Genomic DNA, 24,835 nt, shown 5'->3' on the forward strand with positions numbered 1-24,835 from the left:
CCTAAGTGAGTATTATTGGGCCGCTAATATTTCAATGGTGAGTAAGTGGATGGGAGAGGAGGAGGGAGCGGCGTGGAAGAGATTAGAGAGGGTGTCCTGTAGGGGGACTAGCCTACAGGCTATGGTGACAGCCCCATTGCCGTTCTCACCGAGGAACTACACCACAAGCCCGGTGGTGGTGGCTACACTGAAGATTTGGGGACAGTGGAGACGGCATAGGGGAAAGACTGGAGCCTTGGGGGGGTCCCCGATAAGAAACAACCATAGGTTTGCCCCGGGGGGAATGGATTGGGGATATGGAATGTGGCAAAGAGCAGGAATAACGCAACTGAAAGATCTGTTTGTGGATGGGAAGTTCGCGAGTCTGGGAGCGCTGACCGAGAAATATGGGTTGCCCCAAGGGAATGCATTCAGGTATATGCAACTGAGGGCTTTTGCGAAGCAACAGGTGAGGGAATTCCCGCAGCTCCCGACACAAGAGGTGCAGGACAGAGTGATCTCAAAGACATGGGTGGGGGATGGTAAGGTGTCAGATATAAATAGGGAAATGAGGGACGAAGGGGAGACTATGGTAGATGAACTAAAAGGGAAATGGGAAGAAGAGCTGGGGGAGGAGATCGAGGAGGGGCTGTGGGCAGATGCCCTAAACAGGGTAAACTCGTCGTCCTCGTGCGCCAGGCTAAGCCTGATTCAGTTTAAGGTATTACACAGGGCACATATGACTGGAGCACGGCTCAGTAAATTTTTTGGGGTGGAGGATAGGTGTGCGAGGTGCTCGAGAAGCCCAGCGAATCATACCCATATGTTTTGGTCATGCCCGGCACTACAGGGGTTTTGGATGGGGGTGATAAAGGTGCTTTCAAAAGTAGTAGGAGTCCGGGTCGAACCAAGCTGGGGGTTGGCTATATTTGGGGTTGCACAAGAGCCGGGAGTGCAGGAGGCGAGAGAGGCCGATGTTTTGGCCTTTGCGTCCCTAGTAGCCCGGCGCAGGATATTGCTAATGTGGAAAGAAGCCAAGCCCCCGGGGGTGGAGACCTGGATAAATGACATGGCGGGGTTTATAAAGCCAGAGCGGATTAAGTTCGTCCTAAGGGGCCGGCTCAAGGGTTCACCAGGCGGTGGCAACCGTTCGTCGAATACCTCGCAGAAAGATAGACGGAATGGGAAAAAGAAGGCAGCAGCAGCAGCCCAGGATCGGGGGGAGGGGGGAGGAGGAACCAGAAGGACTCTCAGGGTTGTTAATATATACTGTATAGTATGTATAGGTCGTTGCTACAGATAATTATATATTGGACTGTTAAATTATATTTTTGGAGAGTGTTACTTGTGACAAGGCAGTTGCCAATTAGGGTTAGTTTTCTTTTTTGTTATTTATTATTTATTCATTTTTTGTTTATAAAATAGGTCATTGTTATTTGTGTTGTTATAATATTGTGTAAAGGATGCACAATGTACTGTGTTGGTTGACCAAAAATTTTCAATAAAATATTTAATAAAAAAATAAAATAAATAAAGTTAGCAGGGGCAGCATAGTGGTATAGTGGTTAGCACTGCTGCCTCATGGCGCTGAGGACCGGGTCTCGATCCTGGCCCCGGTCACTGTCCGTGTGGAGTTTGCATATTCTCCCCGTGTCTGTGTGGGTCTCACCCCCACAACCCAAAGATGTGCAGGGCAGGTGGATTGGCCACACTAAACTGCCCCTTAATTGGAAAAAAATAATTGGGTACTCTAAATTTTTCACCTCCTGCAATATTAGATATATTCCAATAAAGCAAACCAATAGTGTTCCAAAGACCATTTATAAATAAAGTTAGCAGGGGCAGCATGGTGATGCAGTGGTTAGCACTGCTGCCTCACGGCGACGAGGACCCGGGTTCGATCCCGGCCCTGGGTCACTGTGGAGTTTGCATATTTTCCCCGTATCTGCGTGGATTTCACCCCCACAACCCAAAGATGCACAGGGCTACTTGTGACAATAAAGATTATTACTATTAGGTGGGTTGGCCATGCTAAATTGCCCCTTGATTGGAAAACAAAAATGAATTGGGGACATTAAATGTATAAATAAATAAAGTTAGCGATCGGGTTCACTTGCTTTCTGGGTGAAGAATCCTTGGAGAGAACGTTTTCCGAGCCAGCCGAAGAGCTCTCTTGTCAGACGCTTCTGCTCAACTTAAAATCCTGTGGCCGACTGCAAAACTGCCAACAGATCTGTCTCCGCCAATTAATTGCATCACCAGGCATTCTTTAGTCTCCTCCCACTCAGCGGTTCCATGACCTTCTTCGCCAGGACGAAACACAATTCCATACAAATTATCTGCTCCCCAGCAATCCTCCCCAATCAAAACAATGCTCCCTTAGCCATCTCTCTGTAAACAAGTAACTGATTAACTTCAATTAATTGCCCACCTTTATGGCACCTCAATCACAGCTTTAGGTTTATTTGAAGCCACGGTTTTTAATAGCATTGGTGCAGTATTTAGATTTGGTTCCTGCATTCAGCATTTGTCCCGCACAAGCCATTAAATCAATTAATGATTTAGGTTCTCGTAGATTCCCTGTAGCTGAATTTCTCTCGCTGAAGTTTGATCAATATAAATGCAGTGTAGCAAAAGTGTTCTCTGACCTTGATACTGTGTGTTGGTGGGGGGGGGGGGGGGTCGCCATATTCCCAGATGACGACAGAACAAAGAAAAGTACAGCACAGGAACAGGCCCTTCGGCCCTCCAAGCCCGTGCCGACCATGCTGCCCGTCTAAACTACAATCTTCTACACTTCCGGGGCCCGTATCCCTCTATTCCCGCCCTATTCATGTATTTGTCAAGGCGCACCTTGAATGTCACTATCGGACCCGCTTCCACCAACAGTGGTTAGCACTGTTGCTTCACAGCTCCAGGGTCCCGGGTTCGATTCCCGGCTTGGGTCACTGTCTGTGCGGAGTCTGCCGGTTCTCCCTCGTGTCTGCGTGGGTTTCCCCCGGGTGCTCCGGTTCCTCCCGCAAGTCCCCAAAGACGTGCTTGTTGGGTGAATTGGACATTCTGAATTCTCCCTCATTGTACCCGAACAGGCGCCGGAGTGTGGCGACTAGGGGCTTTTCACAGTAACTTCATTGCACTGTTAATGTAAGCCTACTTGTGACAATAAAGATTATTATTATATTCAATCTCACGAAAACTGGCAATACCTGTCTGAGTGAAGCCATCCAGCCCTGGTACCATGTCAGTAAATTCTCTGCAGTCCCACCGGGGTCTTTGAAATGAAAAATGAAAACCGCTTATTGTCACAAGTAGGCTTCAAATGAAGTGACTGTGAAAAGCCCCTAGTCGCCACATTCCGGCGCCTGTTCGGGGAGGCCGGTACGGGAATCGAACCGCGCTGCCGGCCTGCCTTGGTCTGCTTGCAAAGCCAGCGATTTAGCCCAGTGCGCTAAACCAGCCCCGCTGGGGCCTCTCTTTGAAGCGCGGTGCCCCGCGACACGGGCAGGATACTCTCGGTGAGTCGGCCTTCGACTCGAGGGGCAGGACCAGGCGGATCTGGCAGCTCGGAGCGGGCGGTGGACACGGGAATCGGGGCGGGATAACGGCGATGCTGCCTGCCGTGGTCGAATGGCCGTGCCTGTTGGGATGAAGGGTGGCCATTTGGGTGGAACGCGTTGGGAGCAAGGTGCGGTTGTTAGGTGTAAGAGCGGCATTACTCAATAAAAGCTGATGCTCCACTCGTAGTTACCTTTCGATGACTTTGTGGCTTTTTTTTTAAATTTAGTGTAATAAAATTCATTTTTCCAATTAAGGGGCAATTTCGCGTGGCCAATCCACCTCGCCTGCACATCTTTGGGCTGTGGGGGTGAGACCCACGCAGACATGGGAAGAATATGCAAACTCCACACGGACAGTGACCGGGGCCAGGATCGAGCCCCGGTCCTCAGCGCCATGAGGCAGCAGTGCTAACCACTACACCACCATGTAGTGACCCAGAGCCGGGATCGAACCTGGGACATTGGTGCCGTGAGGCAGCAGGGCCAATCCGTGAGGCGGCAGCGCCACCGTGCTGCCTGACTTTTAATGGCCTGCCTGCATCACGCCCTCGGGAAATGCAGTGCAGTACCTCGCCCAGCAGAGAAAGAGTCCCCTCACCTGGCCATCGCTTCTTTTGCCAACTGCGCTACATCTGTGCCCTTCAATCTTCTAAATGAATGTAGGGGGTAGGAGTAGGCCATTCGGCCCCTCCAGGCCTGCTCCGCCTCGGATGGTGAATTTGAACTTCTCTCAGGTGGAGGAACTCCGACAGGTCAGACAGCCCGGCGAGCAGGATTCCCCGGCGGGCGACTAGGGAAGCGAAGGCCGGGGCGTCGGCCCCCTGCACCGTAAATAGTTCCGCCTGGTCCCATACCCCGAAGACTGCCACCCTCGGACACGGCTCCACCCCCACCCCCCTCACCGCCTTGGACATGGCCTCGAAGAAGGCTGTCCAGGACCCGGCAAGTCTGGGGTAGGCCCAGAACACGTGGTTGGCCTGGGCGGCCTCCCTGGCATGTTTGTCCCCCCCCATCTCCGGGAAGAACCTGCTCATTCGGGTTCTGGGCAGGCGCACCACTTTCAGCTGCACGAGGCTCGGCCCTGCGCAGGAGGAGGTGGAGTTAGCCCTGCTCAGCGCTTCGCTCCAGAGTCCCCCACCCTGTTTCCGTCCCTAGCTCTTCCTCCCGTTTCCCCCCCCCCCCCCCCGAGTTTCGCCCAGTGGCGGAAACGTCCTTCCTAAAAGTCGCCCGTACAGGTCCCCACGGTTTCCCCCCCCCCCCAGACCGTCTGCGTCCAGTAACCCCTCCAGCTTTCTGCTTATCGGGGTTCCGGGAGGAGGAGGGGTGGGGGGTGTAACTCCACTGCTTTCTGGGGGAAGAGAGGCCCACAGACACGTGAGCCCGTGAGAGAAACGAGGGCTGGAGCGAATACTCCGTGTCGGCTCCGACGACGGGCAGTACTGAAGCGGCCCACCAGGTGGCGGTGTCCCTCAGCTGATCGCATCTCACACGTCTCATCGGAAAGGCTCCGCATCAAGTGGGGGGGGGGCGTTCAGCCCATCGCCCACCTGCTAGCTCTCCACAATCTCCGCTCTTAACCCGATTCAACAGGGGAGGTGTTGGCGAAACGAGGGTAGCCTGGGCCGCGATGCCCCCGGTGGCCAAAGAGCTTGCCGAAGGGGGAAACGAGGACCTCCCAACCGGGTAGGGGAGCTGCCCGCCGGGCCTTGCCGTCGCGTTTATCGAGCTCTACGGACCCGTTGACTGGGGCGGGGGGGGGGGGGCGGAACCCGGGAAACGGGGAGCCGGAGGAGCGCATTCGGCCCGTCGATCCTGTTCCGCCTCTCAATGCAATCGTGGCTTTCAACTCCATTTTCCCACCCGCTCCCCCCTATCCCTTACTGGGACTGGGGCTGGTTTAGCACACTGGGCTAAATCGCTGGCTTTGAAAGCAGACCAAGGTAGGCCAGCAGCACGGTTCGATTCCCGTAACAGCCTCCCCGAACAGGTGCCGGAATGTGGCGACTAGGGGCTTTTCACAGTCACTTCATTTGAAGCCGACTTGTGACAATAAGCGGTTTTCATTCATTTCATTTTCATTAATGCCCCGCTGGGTCAGATGTCTGTCTCCCCCCCTCCCCCCGACCAGCCTTTGTTCAACGATGGAGAGCCCACGATTCTCTGGAGCAAAGAACCCCCAAAGATTCACCGCCCTTTGATCGAAGAAATTCCTCCTCGCCTGGGTCCTGAATGATCGGCCCCCTTATCCCGAGATTGTGAGATCCCCCCCCCCCACATCCCCCCCGGCGCCCCCACCCTATGTTTTAGATTCCCCTGCCCAGCGGCAACAATCTCTCCCCGATCGAAACCCCCTTCCCAATCTCGTACCTTCCAACGAGGCGGCCTCCCGTTCTGCTAAAACCCCGGGGTACGCACGCCCAGTTTATTCAGCCTCCCCCCCCCCGCAGGACATCAGCCCCCGCCCCGTCCCGCCCCCGCTTCGTTCCTGCGCTCCAGTCCCCCTGCCGATAAAGGCCGCCATGCGTTTGCTAAGGAGGCCATTCCGCTCATCGGGAGCGCGCCGGCCCTTCGAAAGAGCACGGGCAGTCAGTCCCCACCCTCCCTGCTCTAAGCTCCCTCGGGTGTCCGCGCAGAGTCTGCACGTCCTCCCCGTGTGTGCGTGGGTTTCCTCCGGGTGCTCCGGTTTCCTCCCGCAGTCCAAAGATGTGCTGGTTAGGTGGATTGGCCGTGATAAATTGTCCCTTAGTGTACAAAGATGTGCAGGTTAGGTGGATTGACCGTGCTAAATTGTCCCTTAGTGTACAAAGATGTGCAGGTTAGGTGGATTGGCCGTGCTAAATTGTCCCCTAGTGTCCAAAGATGTGCAGGTTAGGTGGATTGGCCGTGCTAAATTGTCCCTTAGTGTCCAAAGATGTGCAGGTTAGGTGGATTGGCCGTGCTAAATTGTCCCTTAGTGTCCAAAGATGTACAGGTTAGGTGGATTGGCCGTGCTAAATTGTCCCTTAGTGTCCAAAGATGTGCAGGTTAGGTGGATTGGCCGTGCTAAATTGTCCCTTAGTGTCCAAAGATGTGCAGGTTAGGTGGATTGGCCGTGCTAAATTGTCCCTTAGTGTCCAAAGATGTGCAGGTTAGGTGGATTGGCCGTGCTAAATTGTCCCTTAGTGTCCAAAGATGTGCAGGTTAGGTGGATTGACCGTGCTAAATTGCCCCTTAGTGTCCAGAGATGTGCAGGTTAGGTGGATTGGCCGTGATAAATTGTCCCTTAGTGTCCAAAGATGTGCAGGTTAGGTGGATTGGCCGTGCTAAATTGTCCCCTAGTGTCCAAAGATGTGCAGGTTAGGTGGATTGGCCGTGCTAAATTGCCCCTTAGTGTCCAAAGATGTGCAGGGTAGGTGGGTTGGCCGTGTTAAATTGTCCCTTAGTGTCCAAAGATGTGCAGGTTAGGTGGATTGACCGTGCTAAATTGCCCCTTAGTGTCCAGAGATGTGCAGGTTAGGTGGATTGGCCGTGATAAATTGTCCCTTAGTGTCCAAAGATGTGCAGGTTAGGTGGATTGGCCGTGATAAATTGTCCCTTAGTGTCCAAAGATGTGCAGGTTAGGTGGATTGGCCGTGCTAAATTGCCCCTTAGTGTCCAAAGATGTGCAGGGTAGGTGGATTGGCCGTGTTAAATTGTCCCTTAGTGTCCAAAGATGTGCAGGTTAGTGGGGGGGGGGGCCTTACGGCGATAGAATCCCAGGGGGAGGGGGTTGGGTGAGGGCGCTCGCCCAGCTTCCCGAGGGCGAGGTGACTGGGCAGACCCAAGGTCTTGAGTAATTGGGAGGTGGCAGTTTAAGGGTTAATCCTCGGCCGTCGGTCCGACTACGGGAGGCTGCGCACCCCCCCGTCCCCCGCCCCCCCCCCAACTCTCCTCGCGTTGGCGAGCTCGTGTGTGCGTCCGGAGGGAAGGGACTGCCTTTCGGCGCGGGGGGAGCGTTGAAAGCATTTGGTCCCGTCTGAGGTCCCGCTCTCTGTCACTCCGACCGTCCGTCGCCCCAATCAGCAGCCAAGCCACCTCCTCGACACTGAGCCCAATTAGCATCCAGGGAGCACCCCCGCCGCGGGAAGGTTCTGCGTTGAAATCTGGCTCCTGCAGTAATTCAAAGGGGTTGTGTGTGTGTGTGTGTGTGTGGTGGGGAGGGGGGCGGAGTATCCGAGACAGAAACAGCAGGTTTGTTTCTTGTGTGCAGAGATTGAGAGGCGAGGAGCTTCACCCGGGAGGGTCTCGGGGGTCCGTGGGTGTCGGGCTAGCTAGAGCAGGCTGGGTTTGAAGGGAGAGGAGATCTCAGGGGCGAACTGATCGTAATTGAGCGCAAACCGTGTCCCCCCCCCTCTCTCTCTCTCTCTCTCTCTTCCCAGTCACCAACCCGTTGTGTATCGTTCTTGCGAAAAGGGTGTCAGTTCGTTAGGGCAGTGCGTCCGGGAGGGGGAGAGGAGAGGAGGCTTGGCGGGCGGGGGGGGGGGGGGGGGCACAGGGAAAGTGAGGCGAGGGAGGGAGGGTGCGCTTGGGATCGGGGAAGCATTTGAGAAGGGAGGAGGAGGGGGGGGTGGAGAAAGAGAGAGAGAGAGGGGGGTGAGAGAGAGAGAGAGAGAGAGGGGGGGTGAGAGAGAGAGAGAGAGAGAGGGGGCGGTGAGAGAGAGAGAGAGAGAGGGGGGGTGAGAGAGAGAGAGAGAGAGAGAGAGAGGGGGGGTGAGAGAGAGAGAGAGAGAGAGAGAGAGAGAGGGGGGGGGGTGAGAGAGAGAGAGAGAGGGGGGGTGAGAGAGTGTGCAACAGGAGAAGGAGAAGGGGGGGTGAACGTGTATGAGAGAGAGGGAGAGCAAAGGGAGAGGAAGAGGCTGCGGGAGGGAGGGGGTGGGGGGGGAGTGAGGGGCGAGGGAGGGAGGAGAGGCTGTGTGGAGGGGAGTAGGCGGAGTGGGAGTGAGGGGCGAGGGAGGGAGGAGAGGCTGTGTGGAGGGGAGTAGGCGGAGTGGGAGTGAGGGGCGAGGGAGGGAGGAGAGGGCGTGTGGAGGGGAGTAGGCGGCGGGGGAGTGAGGGGCGAGGGAGTGAGGAGAGGGCGTGTGGAGGGGAGTAGGCGGCGGGGGAGTGAGGGGCGAGGGAGTGAGGAGAGGGCGTGTGGAGGGGAGTAGGCGGCGGGGGAGTGAGGGGCGAGGGAGGGAGGAGAGGGCGTGTGGAGGGGAGTAGACAGGCGGGAGAGCGGGAAAGTGTGAGAGGCGAGGGAGGGTATGCGCGATGAAATGATTCAGGTCAGCATTGCCCTTGGAGTTGCTCTGAGTGGTTGGAAGAGGGGCGGGTTGGCAGAGGGGGGGTTGGCAGAGGGGGGGTTGGCAGAGGGGGGGTTGGCAGAGGGGGGGTTGGCAGAGGGGGGGTTGGCAGAGGGGGGGTTGGCAGAGGGGGGCCGGCGGGGGGCCATGAAGCCAGGCTGCGTGCTCTGGGCCCTCTGCGTCCTCTTCCAGCTGGCGGCTGGGGCCCCAGGCCTGGAGCCGCTGACCATGGCCGTGGTCCTTCCCCAGAACAACACGGCCTACCCCTGGGCCTGGCAACGGGTGGGACCAGCCGTCCGGCTGGCCAGGGACAACATCAACCGGAGCCCCAGCCTGCTGGCGGGCCACCGCCTGCGCTACGTGTTCGGCAACTGCGAGGACCGCCACGGGACCTGCTCCGAGTCCATCGCCCCCCTGGTGGCCGTCGACCTCAAGTTCGGCAACGACCCCGACGTCTTTGTCGGGCCCGGCTGCGTGTACACGGCGGCGCCGGTAGCTCGCTTCACCGGGCACTGGAGGGTGCCCATGCTGACGGCGGGGGCGCCCGCCTACGGCTTCTCCTCGCCCAACTACCCGCTGATGACCAGGACGGGCCCCTCTCACGGCAAGCTGGGGGAGTACGTGGCCCACATTCACCAGCGCTACAACTGGACCAAGAGGGCCCTCATCATCTACAACGACGAGAAGACGGACGACAGGCCCTGCTACTTTGCGGTGGAGGGCCTGTACCAGGAGATGCCCAAGTTCCAGAATCTGACCGTGGTCAACATTCCCTTCAAGGAGACCGGCTCTGTCGACTACACCTTCCTGATCCACGAGATCAGGCACAAGGGGAGGAGTGAGTACAAATCTCTATCCGTACGTTCAGTTAGCGACCGGCTTGGGCACCCAAGGGGGGGGGGCGAGCTTGCCGAGGGGGTGGTGGAGGCAGGTAGGCGCGAGGAATCTGCAGGGGAATCGGATTTCTACCTCGAAAGAAAGAATGCCCAATGTTACGGGGTTAAAAGGCAGCGGGCGTGGAATGGGAAGAATGTTCTTTCATAGCGGCAGTGCACTCGGTGGGCCGAATGGCCTCCTTCTGCACGGTCAAAATTCCGTGAGTCAGAGGCCCACATTCTCCCCTCACTCCCCGTGGGAGCGAATCCCACATTCTCCCCTCACTCCCCGTGGGAGCGAGTCCCACATTCTCCCCCACTCCCCGTGGGAGCGAGTCCCACATTCTCCCCCACTCCCCGTGGGAGCGAGTCCCACATTCTCCCCCACTTCCTGAGGGAGCAAGTCCCACATTCTCCCCCACTCCCCGTGGGAGCGAGTCCCACATTCTCCACACTCCCTGTGGGAGCGAGTCCCACATTCTCCCCCACTCCCCGTGGGAGCGAGTCCCACATTCTCCACACTCCCTGTGGGAGCGAGTCCCACATTCTCCACACTCCCCATGAGAGCGTGTCCCACATTCTCCACACTCCCCGTGAGAGCGTGTCCCACATTCTCCCCCACTCCCTGAGGGAGCGAGTCCCACATTCTCCCCCACTCCCCGTGGGAGCGAGTCCCACATTCTCCACACTCCCTGTGGGAGCGAGTCCCACATTCTCCACACTCCCCGTGAGAGCGTGTCCCACATTCTCCACACTCCCTGTGGGAGCAAGTCCCACATTCTCCCCCCACTCCCCGTGGGAGCGAGTCCCACATTCTCCCCCCACTCCCCGTGGGCGGGAGTCCCACATTCTCCCCCACTCCTCGTGGGAGCGAGTCCCACATTCTCCCTACTCCCTGTGGGAGTGAGCCCCACATTCTCCCCCACTCCCCGTGGGAGCGAGTCCCACATTCTCCCCCACTCCCTGTGGGAGCGAGTCCCACATTCTCCCCCACTCCCCGTGGGAGCGAGTCCCACATTCTCCCCACTCCCCGCGGGAGCGAGTCCCACATTCTCCCCCACTCCCCGCGGGAGCGAGTCCCACATTCTCCCCCACTCCCCGTGGGAGCGAGTCCCACATTCTCCCCCACTCCCCGTGGGAGCGAGCCCCACATTCTCCCCCACTCCCCGTGGGAGCGAGTCCCACATTCTCCCCCACTCCCCGCGGGAGCGAGTCCCACATTCTCCCCCACTCCCCGTGGGAGCGAGTCCCACATTCTCCCCCACTCCCCGTGGGAGCGAGTCCCACATTCTCCCCACTCCCCGTGGGAGCGAGTCCCACATTCTCCCCCACTCCCCGTGGGAGTGAGTCCCACATTCTCCCCCACTCCCCGTGGGAGCGAGTCCCACATTCTCCCCCACTCCCCGTGGGAGCGAGTCCCACATTCTCCCCCACTCCCCGTGGGAGTGAGTCCCACATTCTCCCCCACTCCCCGTGGGAGCGAGTCCCACATTCTCCCCACTCCCCGTGGGAGCGAGTCCCACATTCTCCCCCACTCCCCGTGGGAGCGAGTCCCACATTCTCCCCCACTTCCTGTGGGAGCGAGTACCACATTCTCCCCCACTCCCCGTGGGAGCGAGTCCCACATTCTCCCCCACTCCCCGTGGGAGCGAGTCCCACATTCTCCCCCACTCCCTGTGGGAGCGAGTCCCACATTCTCCCCCACTCCCCGTGGGAGCGAGTCCCACATTCTCCCCACTCCCCGCGGGAGCGAGTCCCACATTCTCCCCCACTCCCCGTGGGAGCGAGTCCCACATTCTCCCCCACTCCCCGTGGGAGCGAGCCCCACATTCTCCCCCACTCCCCGTGGGAGCGAGTCCCACATTCTCCCCCACTCCCCGGGGGAGCGGGTCCCACATTCTCCCCCACTCCCTGTGGGAGCGAGTCCCACATTCTCCCCACTCCCCGTGGGAGCGAGCCCCACATTCTCCCCCACTCCCCGTGGGAGCGAGTCCCACATTCTCCCCCACTCCCCGTGGGAGCGAGTCCCACATTCTCCCTCACTCTCTGGGTCGGAGAGACATTTCTATTGAACTGTCCAGTGGGTTGATTGGCGAACGTCTCAATATGAATAGATCCACCTCAGTTAAAGAGAAACATATAACAATCCCCAAATGCCATTAAGAAAAATGAAAAGAACTGAAATGAAAATGAAAATGGCTTATTGTCACAAGTCGGCTTCAAATGAAGTTACTGTGAAGAGCCCCTAGTCGCCACATTCCGGCGCCTGTTCGGGGAGGCTGGTACGGGAATTTGTGGGAGGGAGGGGGGTATCAATCGATGTTTGCTCACATCTGCCTCATTTTATTGAGGAGGGGTTTTAATCCGGGGTTGGGGGCAGGATCGGAATTAATCGAGCGAAATTCTGAAATCATGGTGAGGTGGTTCGAGGACCAGCGTTGAGCGACCGTGAGAATCCAAAGACTCCCCACAGCTTGGAGAGAGCGAAATATCTGCTGGGGCTGTTAGCTCGCACACTTAGATCCTGGATCAAATAAATCTGCGGCAAAGCTTTCGAATAAACAGCCGTCTCTGTCAGATCTCAGGCGCTAAGTTCTGCGGGAATCTGTCCAAAGAGCAGACGTGCAGGGGTGCGGAAACACTGGCTGGTAAATTGTTTAACCCTGCCCTTAGGCGCGAGGGAAGGTAAACACTCCCTCAGTACTGACCCTCTGAAGGCATACCACTGTATTCTTATTCAGAGCACCAAGAATGCAAATATATTTCTGTGTCTCGCTCGCTGCTCTGTCTGGGTGTCGCAACTTTGAATAGCTAGCAGTGATTGATTCAACGGGAGTTGAAAGGGATTGGCGTGTGAATCGACATGCGTGGCAGGTCTGTCTGCCTGGGCTTTCTCCCATCGCCCGAGGTCACGGTGGGAGAGGAATATTCCAGAACATTTGGCCAGCACGACGGCCCTCCAAGGTCTCTGACAGTGCGGTGCTCCCTCAGTACTGACCCTCTGACAGTGCGGCGCTCCCTCAGTACTGACCCTCTGACAGTGCGGCGCTCCCTCAGTACTGACCCTCTGACAGTGCAGCACTCCCTCAGTACTGACCCTCCGACAGTGCGGCACTCCCTCAGTACTGACCCTCTGACAGTGCGGCGCTCCCTCAGTACTGACCCTCTGACACTGCGGCACACCCTCAGTACTGACCCTCCGACAGTGCGGCGCTCCCTCAGTACTTACACTCTGACAGTGCGGGACTCCCTCAGTACTGACCCTCTGACAGTGCGGCGCTCCCTCAGTACTGACCCTCCGACAGTGCGGCGCTCCCTCAGTACTGACCCTCTGACAGTGCGGCACTCCCTCAGTACTGACCCTCCGACAGTGCGGCACTCCCTCAGTACTGACCCTCTGACAGTGCGGCGCTCCCTCAGTACTGACCCTCTGACACTGCGGCACACCCTCAGTACTGACCCTCCGACAGTGCGGCGCTCCCTCAGTACTTACACTCTGACAGTGCGGGACTCCCTCAGTACTGACCCTCTGACAGTGCGGCGCTCCCTCAGTACTGACCCTCCGACAGTGCGGCGCTCCCTCAGTACTGACCCTCTGACAGTGCGGCACTCCCTCAGTACTGACCCTCTGACAGGGCGGCACACCCTCAGTACTGACCCTCTGACAGTACGGTGCTCCCTCAGTAATGGCCCTCTGACAGTGCGGCACTCCCTCAGTACTGACCCTCTGACAGTGCAGCGCTCCCTCAGTACTGACCCTCTGACAGTGCGGCGCTCCCTCAGTACTGACCCTCTGACAGTGCGGCGCTCCCTCAGTACAGACCCTCTGACAGTGCGGCGCTCCCTCAGGACTGACCCTCCGACAGTGTAGAGCTCCCTCAGTACTAACCATCTGACAGTGCGGCGCTCCATCAGTACTGACCCTCTCACAGTGCGGCGCTCCCTCCGTACTGACCCTCTGACAGTGCAGCACTCCCTCAGGACTGACCCTCCGACAGTGTAGAGCTCCCTCAGTACTGACCCTCTGACAGTGCGGCACTCCCTCAGCACTAACCCTCCGACAGTGCGACGCTCCCTCAGTACTGACCCTCTGACAGTGCGGCACTCCCTCTGTACAGACCCTCTGAGAGTGCGGCGCTCCCTCAGTACTGTCCCTCTGACAGTGCGGCACTCCCTCAGTACTGACCCTCTGACAGTGCAGCACTCCCTCAGGACTGACCCTCCGACAGTGTAGAGCTCCCTCAGTACTGACCCTCTGACAGTGCGGCACTCCCTCAGCACTAACCCTCCGACAGTGCGACGCTCCCTCAGTGCTGACCCTCTCACAGTGCGTTGCACCCTCAGTACTGACCCTCTGACAGGGCGGCGCTCCCTCAGTACTGACCCTCTGATAGTGCAGCGCTCCCTCAGTACTGACCCTCTGACAGTGCGGCACTCCCTCAGTACTGACCCTCTGACAGTGAGGCGCTCCCTCAGTACTGACCCTCCGACAGTGCGGCGCTCCCTCAGTACTGAACCTCTGACAGTGCGGCGCTCCCTCAGTACTAACCCTCTGACAGTGCGGCGCTCCCTCAGTACTGACCCTCTCACAGTGCGTTGCACCCTCAGTACTGACCCTCTGACAGTGCGGCACTCCCTCAGTACTGACCCTCTCACAGTGCGTTGCACCCTCAGTACTGACCCTCTGACAGGACGGCGCTCCCTCAGTACTGACCCTCTGATAGTGCAGCGCTCCCTCAGTACTGACCCTCTGACAGTGCGGCGCTCCCACAGTACTGACCCTCTGACAGTGCGGCGCTCCCTCAGCAGTGACCCTCTGACAGTGCGGTGTTCCCCCAGCACTGACCCTCAGAGAGTGCGGCACTCTCTCAGTACTGACCCTCTGACAGTGCAGCACTCCCTCAGTACTGACCCTCTGACAGTGCGGCGCTCCCTCAGCACTGACCCTCCGACAGTGCTGCACTCCTTCAGTACTGACCCTCTGGCAGTGCGGCGCTCCCTCAGTACTGATGCTCTGATAGTGCGGCACTCCCTCAGTACTGACCCTCTGTCAGTGCTGCACTCCCTCAGTACTGACCCTCCGACAGTGCGGCACTCCCTCAGTACTGACCCTCTGACAGTGCGGCGCTCCCTCAGCACTGACCCTCCGACAGTGCAGCACTCCCTCAGCACTGACCCTCTGGCAGTGCGGCGCTCCCTCAGTGCTGATGCTCTGATAGTGCGGCACTCCCTCAGTACTGACCCTCCCACAGTGCGGCGCTCCCTCAGTACTGACGCAGTGACAGTGCAGCACTCCCTCAGTACTGACCCTCTGACAGTGCGGCGCTCCTTCAGCACTGACCCCCCGATAGTGCGGCGCTCCCTCTGTACTGACCCTCCCACAGTGCGGCACTCCCTCAGTACTGACCCTCCCACAGTGCGGCACTCCCTCAGTACTGACCCTCTGACAGTGCGGTACTCCCTCAGTACTGACCCCTCGACAGTGCGGCACTTCCTCAGGACTGACCCTCCCACAGTGCGGCACTCCCTCAGTACTGACCCTCTGACAGTGCGGCGCTCCCTCACTACTGACCCTCTGACAGTGCGGCGCTCCCTCAGTACTGACCCTCCCACAGTGCGGCGCTCCCTCAGTACTGACCCTCTGACAGTGCGGCACTCCCTCAGTACTGACCCTCTGACAGTGCGGGGCTCCTTCAGTACTGACCCTCTGACAGGGTGGCGCTCCCTCAGTACTGGCCCTCTGACAGTGCGGCACTCCCTCAGTAATGACCCTCTGACAGTGCAGCACTCCCTCAGTACTGACCCTCTGACAGTGCGGCGCTCCCTCAGTACTGCCCCTCTGACAGGGCCACGCTCCCTCAGTACTGACCCTCCGACAGCGCGGCGCCCCCTCAGGACTGACCCTCCGACAGTGTAGAGCTCCCTCAGCAGTGACCCTCTGACAGTGCGGTGCTCCCTCAGCACTGACCCTCTGACAGTGCGGCACTCTCTCAGTACTGACCCTCTGACAGTGCGGCGCTCCCTCAGCAGTGACCCTCTGACAGTGCGGTGCTCCCTCAGCACTGACCCTCTGACAGTGCGGCACTCTCTCAGTACTGACCCTCTGACAGTGCGGCACTCCCTCAGTACTGACCCTCTGACAGTGCGGCACTCCCTCTGTACTGACCCTCTGACAGTGCGATGCTCCCTCAGTACTGACCATCTGACAGGGCGGCGCTCCCTCAGTACTGACCCACCGACAGTGCGGCACTCCCTCAGTACTGACCCTCTGACAGTGCGGCGCTCCCTCAGCACTGACCCTCCGACAGTGCCGCACTCCCTCAGTACTGACCCTCTGGCAGTGCGGCGCTCCCTCAGTGCTGATGCTCTGATAGTGCGGCACTCCCTCAGTACTGACCCTCCCACAGTGCGGCGCTCCCTCAGTACTGACGCAGTGACAGTGCAGCACTCCCTCAGTACTGACCCTCTGACAGTGCGGCGCTCCTTCAGCACTGACCCTCCGATAGTGCGGCGCTCCCTCTGTACTGACCCTCCCACAGTGCGGCACTCCCTCAGTACTGACCCTCCCACAGTGCGGCACTCCCTCAGTACTGACCCTCTGACAGTGCAGCCCTCCCTCAGTACTGACCCTCTGACAGTGCGGCACACCCTCCGTACTGACCCTCCCACAGTGCGGCACTCCCTCAGTACTGACCCTCTGACAGTGCGGCGCTCCCTCATTACTGACCTCTGACAGTGCGGCGCTCCCTCAGTACTGACCATCTGACAGTGCAGCGCTCCCTCAGTACTGACCCCTCGACAGTGCGGCACTTCCTCAGGACTGACCCTCCCACAGTGCGGCACTCCCTCAGTACTGACCCTCTGACAGTGCGGCGCTCCCTCACTACTGACCCTCTGACAGTGCGGCGCTCCTTCAGTACTGACCCTCTGACAGTGCGGCACTCCCTCAGTACTGACCCTCTGACAGTGCGGCGCTCCTTCAGTACTGACCCTCTGACAGGGCGGCGCTCCCTCAGTACTGGCCCTCTGACAGTGCGGCACTCCCTCAGTAATGACCCTCTGACAGTGCGGCACTCCCTCAGTACTGACCCTCTGACAGTGCGGCGCTCCCTCAGTACTGCCCCTCTGACAGGGCCGCGCTCCCTCAGTACTGACCCTCCGACAGCGCGGCGCTCCCTCAGGACTGACCCTCCGACAGTGTAGAGCTCCCTCAGTACTGACCATCTGACAGGGCGGCGCTGCCTCAGTACTGACCCTCTGACAGTGCTGCGCTCCCACAGTACTGACCCTCTGACAGTGCGGCGCTCCCTCAGCAGTGACCCTCTAACAGTGCGGTGCTCCCTCAGCACTGACCCTCTGACAGTGCGGCACTCTCTCAGTACTGACCCTCTGACAGTGCGGCACTCCCTCAGTACTGACCCTCTGACAGTGCGGCACTCCCCCTGTACTGACCCTCTGACAGTGCGATGCTCCCTCAGTACTGACCATCTGACAGGGCGGTGCTCCCACAGTACTGACCCTCTGACAGTGCGGCGCTCCCACAGTACTGACCCTCTGACAGTGCGGCGCTCCCTCAGCAGTGACCCTCTGACAGTGCGGTGCTCCCTCAGCACTGACCCTCTGACAGTGCGGCACTCTCTCAGTACTGACCCTCTGACAGTGCGGCACTCCCTCAGTACTGACCCTCTGACAGTGCGGCACTCCCTCTGTACTGACCCTCTGACAGTGCGACGCTCCCTCAGTACTGACCCTGCCACAGTGCGGTGCTCCCTCAGTACTGACGCTGTGACAGTGCAGCACTCCCTCAGTACTGACCCTCTGTCAGTGCTGCACTCCCTCAGTACTGACCCTCTGACAGTGCGGCGCTCCTTCAGCACTGACCCTCCGATAGTGCGGCGCTCCCTCTGTACTGACCCTCCCACAGTGCGGCACTCCCTCAGTACTGACCCTCCGACAGTGCGGCACTCCCTCAGTCCTGACCCTCCCACAGTGCGGCACTCCCTCAGTACTGACCCTCTGACAGTGCGGCGCTCCCTCAGTACTGACCCTCCCACAGTGCGGCACTCCCTCAGTACTGACCCTCTGACAGTGCGGCACTCTCTCAGTACTGACCCTCGACAGTGCGTCACTCCCTCAGTACTGACCCTCTGACAGTGCGTCGCTCCCTCAGCACTGACCCTCTGACAGTGCGGCGCTCCCTCAGTACTGCCCCTCTGACAGGGCCACGCTCCCTCAGTACTGACCCTCCGACAGCGCGGCGCCCCCTCAGGACTGACCCTCCGACAGTGTAGAGCTCCCTCAGCAGTGACCCTCTGACAGTGCGGTGCTCCCTCAGCACTGACCCTCTGACAGTGCGGCACTCTCTCAGTACTGACCCTCTGACAGTGCGGCGCTCCCTCAGCAGTGACCCTCTGACAGTGCGGTGCTCCCTCAGCACTGACCCTCTGACAGTGCGGCACTCTCTCAGTACTGACCCTCTGACAGTGCGGCACTCCCTCAGTACTGACCCTCTGACAGTGCGGCACTCCCTCTGTACTGACCCTCTGACAGTGCGATGCTCCCTCAGTACTGACCATCTGACAGGGCGGCGCTCCCTCAGTACTGACCCACCGACAGTGCGGCACTCCCTCAGTACTGACCCTCTGACAGTGCGGCGCTCCCTCAGCACTGACCCTCCGACAGTGCCGCACTCCCTCAGTACTGACCCTCTGGCAGTGCGGCGCTCCCTCAGTGCTGATGCTCTGATAGTGCGGCACTCCCTCAGTACTGACCCTCCCACAGTGCGGCGCTCCCTCAGTACTGACGCAGTGACAGTGCAGCACTCCCTCAGTACTGACCCTCTGACAGTGCGGCGCTCCTTCAGCACTGACCCTCCGATAGTGCGGCGCTCCCTCTGTACTGACCCTCCCACAGTGCGGCACTCCCTCAGTACTGACCCTCCCACAGTGCGGCACTCCCTCAGTACTGACCCTCTGACAGTGCAGCCCTCCCTCAGTACTGACCCTCTGACAGTGCGGCACACCCTCCGTACTGACCCTCCCACAGTGCGGCACTCCCTCAGTACTGACCCTCTGACAGTGCGGCGCTCCCTCATTACTGACCTCTGACAGTGCGGCGCTCCCTCAGTACTGACCATCTGACAGTGCAGCGCTCCCTCAGTACTGACCCCTCGACAGTGCGGCACTTCCTCAGGACTGACCCTCCCACAGTGCGGCACTCCCTCAGTACTGACCCTCTGACAGTGCGGCGCTCCCTCACTACTGACCCTCTGACAGTGCGGCGCTCCTTCAGTACTGACCCTCTGACAGTGCGGCACTCCCTCAGTACTGACCCTCTGACAGTGCGGCGCTCCTTCAGTACTGACCCTCTGACAGGGCGGCGCTCCCTCAGTACTGGCCCTCTGACAGTGCGGCACTCCCTCAGTAATGACCCTCTGACAGTGCGGCACTCCCTCAGTACTGACCCTCTGACAGTGCGGCGCTCCCTCAGTACTGCCCCTCTGACAGGGCCGCGCTCCCTCAGTACTGACCCTCCGACAGCGCGGCGCTCCCTCAGGACTGACCCTCCGACAGTGTAGAGCTCCCTCAGTACTGACCATCTGACAGGGCGGCGCTGCCTCAGTACTGACCCTCTGACAGTGCTGCGCTCCCACAGTACTGACCCTCTGACAGTGCGGCGCTCCCTCAGCAGTGACCCTCTAACAGTGCGGTGCTCCCTCAGCACTGACCCTCTGACAGTGCGGCACTCTCTCAGTACTGACCCTCTGACAGTGCGGCACTCCCTCAGTACTGACCCTCTGACAGTGCGGCACTCCCCCTGTACTGACCCTCTGACAGTGCGATGCTCCCTCAGTACTGACCATCTGACAGGGCGGTGCTCCCACAGTACTGACCCTCTGACAGTGCGGCGCTCCCACAGTACTGACCCTCTGACAGTGCGGCGCTCCCTCAGCAGTGACCCTCTGACAGTGCGGTGCTCCCTCAGCACTGACCCTCTGACAGTGCGGCACTCTCTCAGTACTGACCCTCTGACAGTGCGGCACTCCCTCAGTACTGACCCTCTGACAGTGCGGCACTCCCTCTGTACTGACCCTCTGACAGTGCGACGCTCCCTCAGTACTGACCCTGCCACAGTGCGGTGCTCCCTCAGTACTGACGCTGTGACAGTGCAGCACTCCCTCAGTACTGACCCTCTGTCAGTGCTGCACTCCCTCAGTACTGACCCTCTGACAGTGCGGCGCTCCTTCAGCACTGACCCTCCGATAGTGCGGCGCTCCCTCTGTACTGACCCTCCCACAGTGCGGCACTCCCTCAGTACTGACCCTCCGACAGTGCGGCACTCCCTCAGTCCTGACCCTCCCACAGTGCGGCACTCCCTCAGTACTGACCCTCTGACAGTGCGGCGCTCCCTCAGTACTGACCCTCCCACAGTGCGGCACTCCCTCAGTACTGACCCTCTGACAGTGCGGCACTCTCTCAGTACTGACCCTCGACAGTGCGTCACTCCCTCAGTACTGACCCTCTGACAGTGCGTCGCTCCCTCAGCACTGACCCTCTGACAGTGCGGCACTCCCTCAGTACTGACCCTCTGACAGTGCGTCGCTCCCTCAGCACTGACCCTCTGACAGTGCGGCACTCCCTCAGTCCTGACCCTCTGACAGTGCGGCGCTCCTTCAGTACTGACCCTCTGACAGTGCGGCACTCCCTCAGTACGGACACTCTGACAGTGCGGCGCTCCTTCAGTACGACCCTCTAACAGGGGGGCGCTCCCTCAGTACTGGCCCTCTGACAGTGCGGCACTCCCTCAGTAATGACCCTCTGCCAGTGCGGCACTCCCTCAGTACTGACCCTCTGACAGGGCGGCGCTCCCTCAGTACTGACCCTCTGATAGTGCAGCGCTCCCTCAGTACTGACCCTCCGACAGCGCGGCGCTCCCTCAGGACTGTCCCTCCGACAGTGTAGAGCTCCCTCAGTACTGACCCTCTGACAGTGCGGCACTCCCTCAGTACTAATCCTCCGACAGTGCGACGCTCCCTCAGTACTGACCCTCTGATAGTGCAGCGCTCCCTCAGTACTGACCCTCTGACAGTGCGGCACTCCCTCTGTACTCACCCTCTGACAGTGCGGCGCTCCCTCAGTACTGACCCTCTCACAGTGCGTTGCACCCTCAGTACTGACCCTCTGATAGTGCAGTGCTCCCTCACTACTGACCCTCTGACAGTGCGGCACTCCCTCAGTACTGACCCTCTGACAGTGAGGCGCTCCCTCAGTACTGACCCTCCGACAGTGCGGCGCTCCCTCAGTACTGACCCTCTGACAGTGCGGCGCTCCCTCAGCACTGACCCTCCGAATGTGCCGCACTCCCTCAGTACTGACCCTCTGGCAGTGCGGCGCTCCCTCAGTACTGATGCTCTGATAGTGCGGCACTCCCTCAGTACTGACCCTCCCACAGTGCGGCGCTCCCTCAGTACTGACGCTGTGACAGTGCAGCACTCCCTCAGTACTGACCCTCTGTCAGTGCTGCACTCCCTCAGTACTGACCCTCCGACAGTGCGGCACCCCCTCAGTACTGACCCTCTGACAGTGCGGCGCTCCCTCAGCACTGACCCTCCGACAGTGCCGCACTCCCTCAGTTCTGACCCTCTGGCAGAGCGGCGCTCTCTCAGTACTGATGCTCTGATAGTGCGGCACTCCCTCAGTACTGACGCTGTGACAGTGAAGCACTCCCTCAGTACTGACCCTCTGACAGTGCGGCGCTCCTTCAGCACTGACCCTCCGACAGTGCGGCACTCCCTCAGTACTGACCCTCTGACAGTGCGGTACTCCCTCAGTACTGACCCCTCGACAGTGCGGCACTTCCTCAGTACTGACCCTCCCACAGTGCGGCACTCCCTCAGTACTGACCCTCTGACAGTGCGGCGCTCCCTCAGTACTGACCCTCCCACAGTGCGGCACTCCCTCAGTACTGACCCTCTGACAGTGCATCACTCTCTCAGTACTGACCCTCGACTGTGCGTCACTCCTTCCGTACTGACCATCTGACAGGGCGGCGCTCCCTCAGTACTGGCCCTCTGACAGTGCGGCACTCCCTCAGTAATGACCCTCTGACAGTGCGGCACTCCCTCAGTACTGACCCTCTGACAGGGCGGCGCTCCCTCAGTACTGACCCTCTGATAGTGCAGCGCTCCCTCAGTACTGACCCTCTGACAGTGTGGCACTCACTCAGTACTGTCCCTCCCACAGTGCGGCACTCCCTCAGTACTGACCCTCTGATAGTGCAGCGCTCCCTCAGTACTGGCCCTCTGACAGCGTGGCACTCCCTCAGTACTGACCCTCCGACAGCGCGGCGCTCCCTCAGGACTGACCATCCGACAGTGTAGAGCTCCCTCAGTACTGACCATCTGACAGTGCGGCGCTCCCCCAGTACTGACCCTCTGACAGTGCGGCACTCCCTCAGTACTGACCCTCTGACAGTGCGGCACTCCCTCAGGACTGACCCTCCGACAGTGTAGAGCTCCCTCAGTACAGACCCTCTGACAGTGCGGCACTCCCTCAGTACTGACCCTCCGACAGTGCGACGCTCCCTCAGTACTGATCCTCTGACAGGGCGGCGCTCCCTCAGTACTGACCCTCTGATAGGGCAGCGCTCCCTCAGTACTGACCCTCTGACAGTGCGGCACTCCCTCAGTACTGATCCTCTGACAGTGCGGCACTCCCTCAGTACTGACCCTCTGACAGTGCGGCACTACCTCAGTACTGACCCTCTGACAGTGCGGCGCTCCCTCATACTGACCCTCCGACAGTGCGGCGCTCCCTCAGTACTGACCCTCTGACAGTGCGGCACTCCCTCAGTACTGACCCTCCCACAGTGCGGCGCTCCCTCAGTACTGACCCTCCGACAGTGCGGCGCTCCCTCAGTACTGACCCTCTGACAGTGCGGCACTCCCTCAGTACTGACCCTCTCACAGTGCGTTGCACCCTCAGTACTGACCCTCGGACAGTGCGGCACTCCCTCAGTACTGACCCTCTGACAGTGCGGCGCTCCCTCAGTACTGACCCTCCCACAGTCCGGCGCTCCCTCAGTACTGAACCTCTCACAGTGCGTTGCACCGTCAGTACTGACCCTCTGACAGGGTGGCGCTCCCTCAGTACTGACCCTCTGACAGTGTGGCGCTCCCTCAGCACTGACCCTCTGAAAGTGCGGTGCTCCCTCAGCTCTGACCCTCAGAGAGTGCGGCACTCTCTCAGTACTGACCCTCCGACAGTGCGGCGCTCCCTCAGGACTGACCCTCCGACAGTGTAGAGCTCCCTCAGTACTGACCCTCTGACAGTGCGGCACTCCCTCAGTACTGACCCTCTGAAAGTGCGGCGCTCCCTCAGCACTGACCGTCTGACAGTGCGGCGCTCCCTCAGTACTGACCCTCCCACAGTGCGGCACTCCCTCAGTACTGACCCTCCGACAGTGCGGCACTCCCTCAGTGCTGACCCTCTGACAGTGCGGTACTCCCTCAGTACTGACCCCTCGACAGTGCGGCACTTCCTCAGCACTGACCCTCCCACAGTGCGGCACTCCCTCAGTACTGACACTCTGACAGTGCGGCGCTCCCTCAGTACTGACCCTCCCACAGTGCGGCACTCCCTCAGTACTGACCCTCTGACAGTGCGGCACTCTCTCAGTACTGACCCTCTGACAGTGCGGCACTCCCTCAGTACTGACCCTCTGACAGTGCAGCACTCCCTCAGTACTGACCCCTCGACAGTGCCTCACTCCCTCAGTAATGACCCTCTGACAGTGAAGCACACCCTCAGTACTGACCCTCCCACAGTGCGCACTCCCTCAGCACTGACCCTCTGACAGTGTGGCGCTCCCTCAGTACTGACCCTCTGACAGGGCGGCGCTCCCTCAGTACTGACCCCCTGACAGTGCCGCGCTCCCTCAATACTGACCCTCTGACAGTGCGGCACTCCCTCAGTACTGACCCTCTCACAGTGCGTTGCACCCTCAGTACTGACCCTCTGACAGGGCGGCGCTCCCTCAGTACTGACCCTCTGATAGTGCAGCGCTCCCTCAGTACTGACCCGCTGACAGTGCGGCGCTCCCTCAGTACTGACCCTCTGACAGTGCGGCGCTCCCTGAGCACTGACCCTCTGACAGTACGGTTCTCCCTCAGCACTGACCCTCAGAGAGTGCGGCACTCTCTCAGTACTGACCCTCTGACAGTGCGGCACTCCCTCAAGACTGACCCTCTGACAGTGCGGCACTCCCTCAGTACTGACCCTCTGACAGTGCGGCACTCCCTCAGTACTGACCCTCTGACAGTGCGGAGCTCCCTCAGTACTGACCCTCTGACAGTGCAGCACTCCCTCAGTACTGACCGTCTGACAGTGCGGCGCTCCCTCAGCACTGACCCTCCGACAGTGCTGCACTCCCTCAGTACGGACCCTCTGGCAGTGCGGCGCTCCCTCAGTACTGATGCTCTGATAGTGCGGCACTCCCTCAGTACTGACCCTCCCACAGTGCGGCGCTCCCTCAGTACTGATGCTGTGACAGTGCAGCACTCCCTCAGTACTGACCCTCTGTCAGTGCGGCGCTCCCTCAGTACTGACCCTCTGACAGGGCGGCGCTCCCTCAGTACTGACCCTCTGACAGTGCAGCACTCCCTCAGTACTGACCCTCTGTCAGTGCAGCACTCCCTCAGTACTGACCCTCCGACAGTGCTGCACTCCCTCAGTACTGACCCTCCGACAGTGCGGTACTCCCTCAGTACTGACCCTCTGACAGTGCGGCGCTCCCTCAGTACTGACCCTCTGACAGTGCGGCGCTCCCTCAGTACTGACCCTCTGACAGTGCGGCACTCCCTCAGTACTGACCCTCTGACAGTGCGGCACTCCCTCAGTACTGACCCTCTCACAGTGCGTTGCACCCTCAGTACTGACCCTCTGACAGTGCGGCACTCCCTCAGTACTTACCCTCTCACAGTGCGTTGCACCCTCAGTACTGACCCTCTGACAGGGTGGCGCTCCCTCAGTACTGACCCTCTGATAGTGCAGCGCTCTCTCAGTACTGACCTTCTGACAGTGTGGCGCTCCCTCAGTACTGACCCTCTGACAGTGCGGCGCTCCCT

The 24,835-nt window shown here is 59.6% G+C and overlaps 1 protein-coding gene across 1 annotated transcript in view; it reads left to right on the top strand.

Annotated features, from left to right (window-relative positions):
• Nucleotides 1–8,986: 8,986 nt before the first annotated feature.
• Nucleotides 8,987–24,835, top strand: part of LOC140402973 (atrial natriuretic peptide receptor 1-like) — a 107,014-nt gene continuing 91,165 nt past the window's right edge. Inside the window, exon 1 of the mRNA XM_072490624.1 lies at nt 8,987–9,674. Coding sequence (XP_072346725.1) covers nt 9,065–9,674 — 610 coding nt within the window. The 5' untranslated portion in view covers nt 8,987–9,064. The remainder of the gene's footprint in view (nt 9,675–24,835) is intronic.

Source organism: Scyliorhinus torazame, chromosome 26 (assembly GCF_047496885.1).
Source record: "Scyliorhinus torazame isolate Kashiwa2021f chromosome 26, sScyTor2.1, whole genome shotgun sequence".
NCBI classification, from domain to species: domain Eukaryota; kingdom Metazoa; phylum Chordata; class Chondrichthyes; order Carcharhiniformes; family Scyliorhinidae; genus Scyliorhinus; species Scyliorhinus torazame.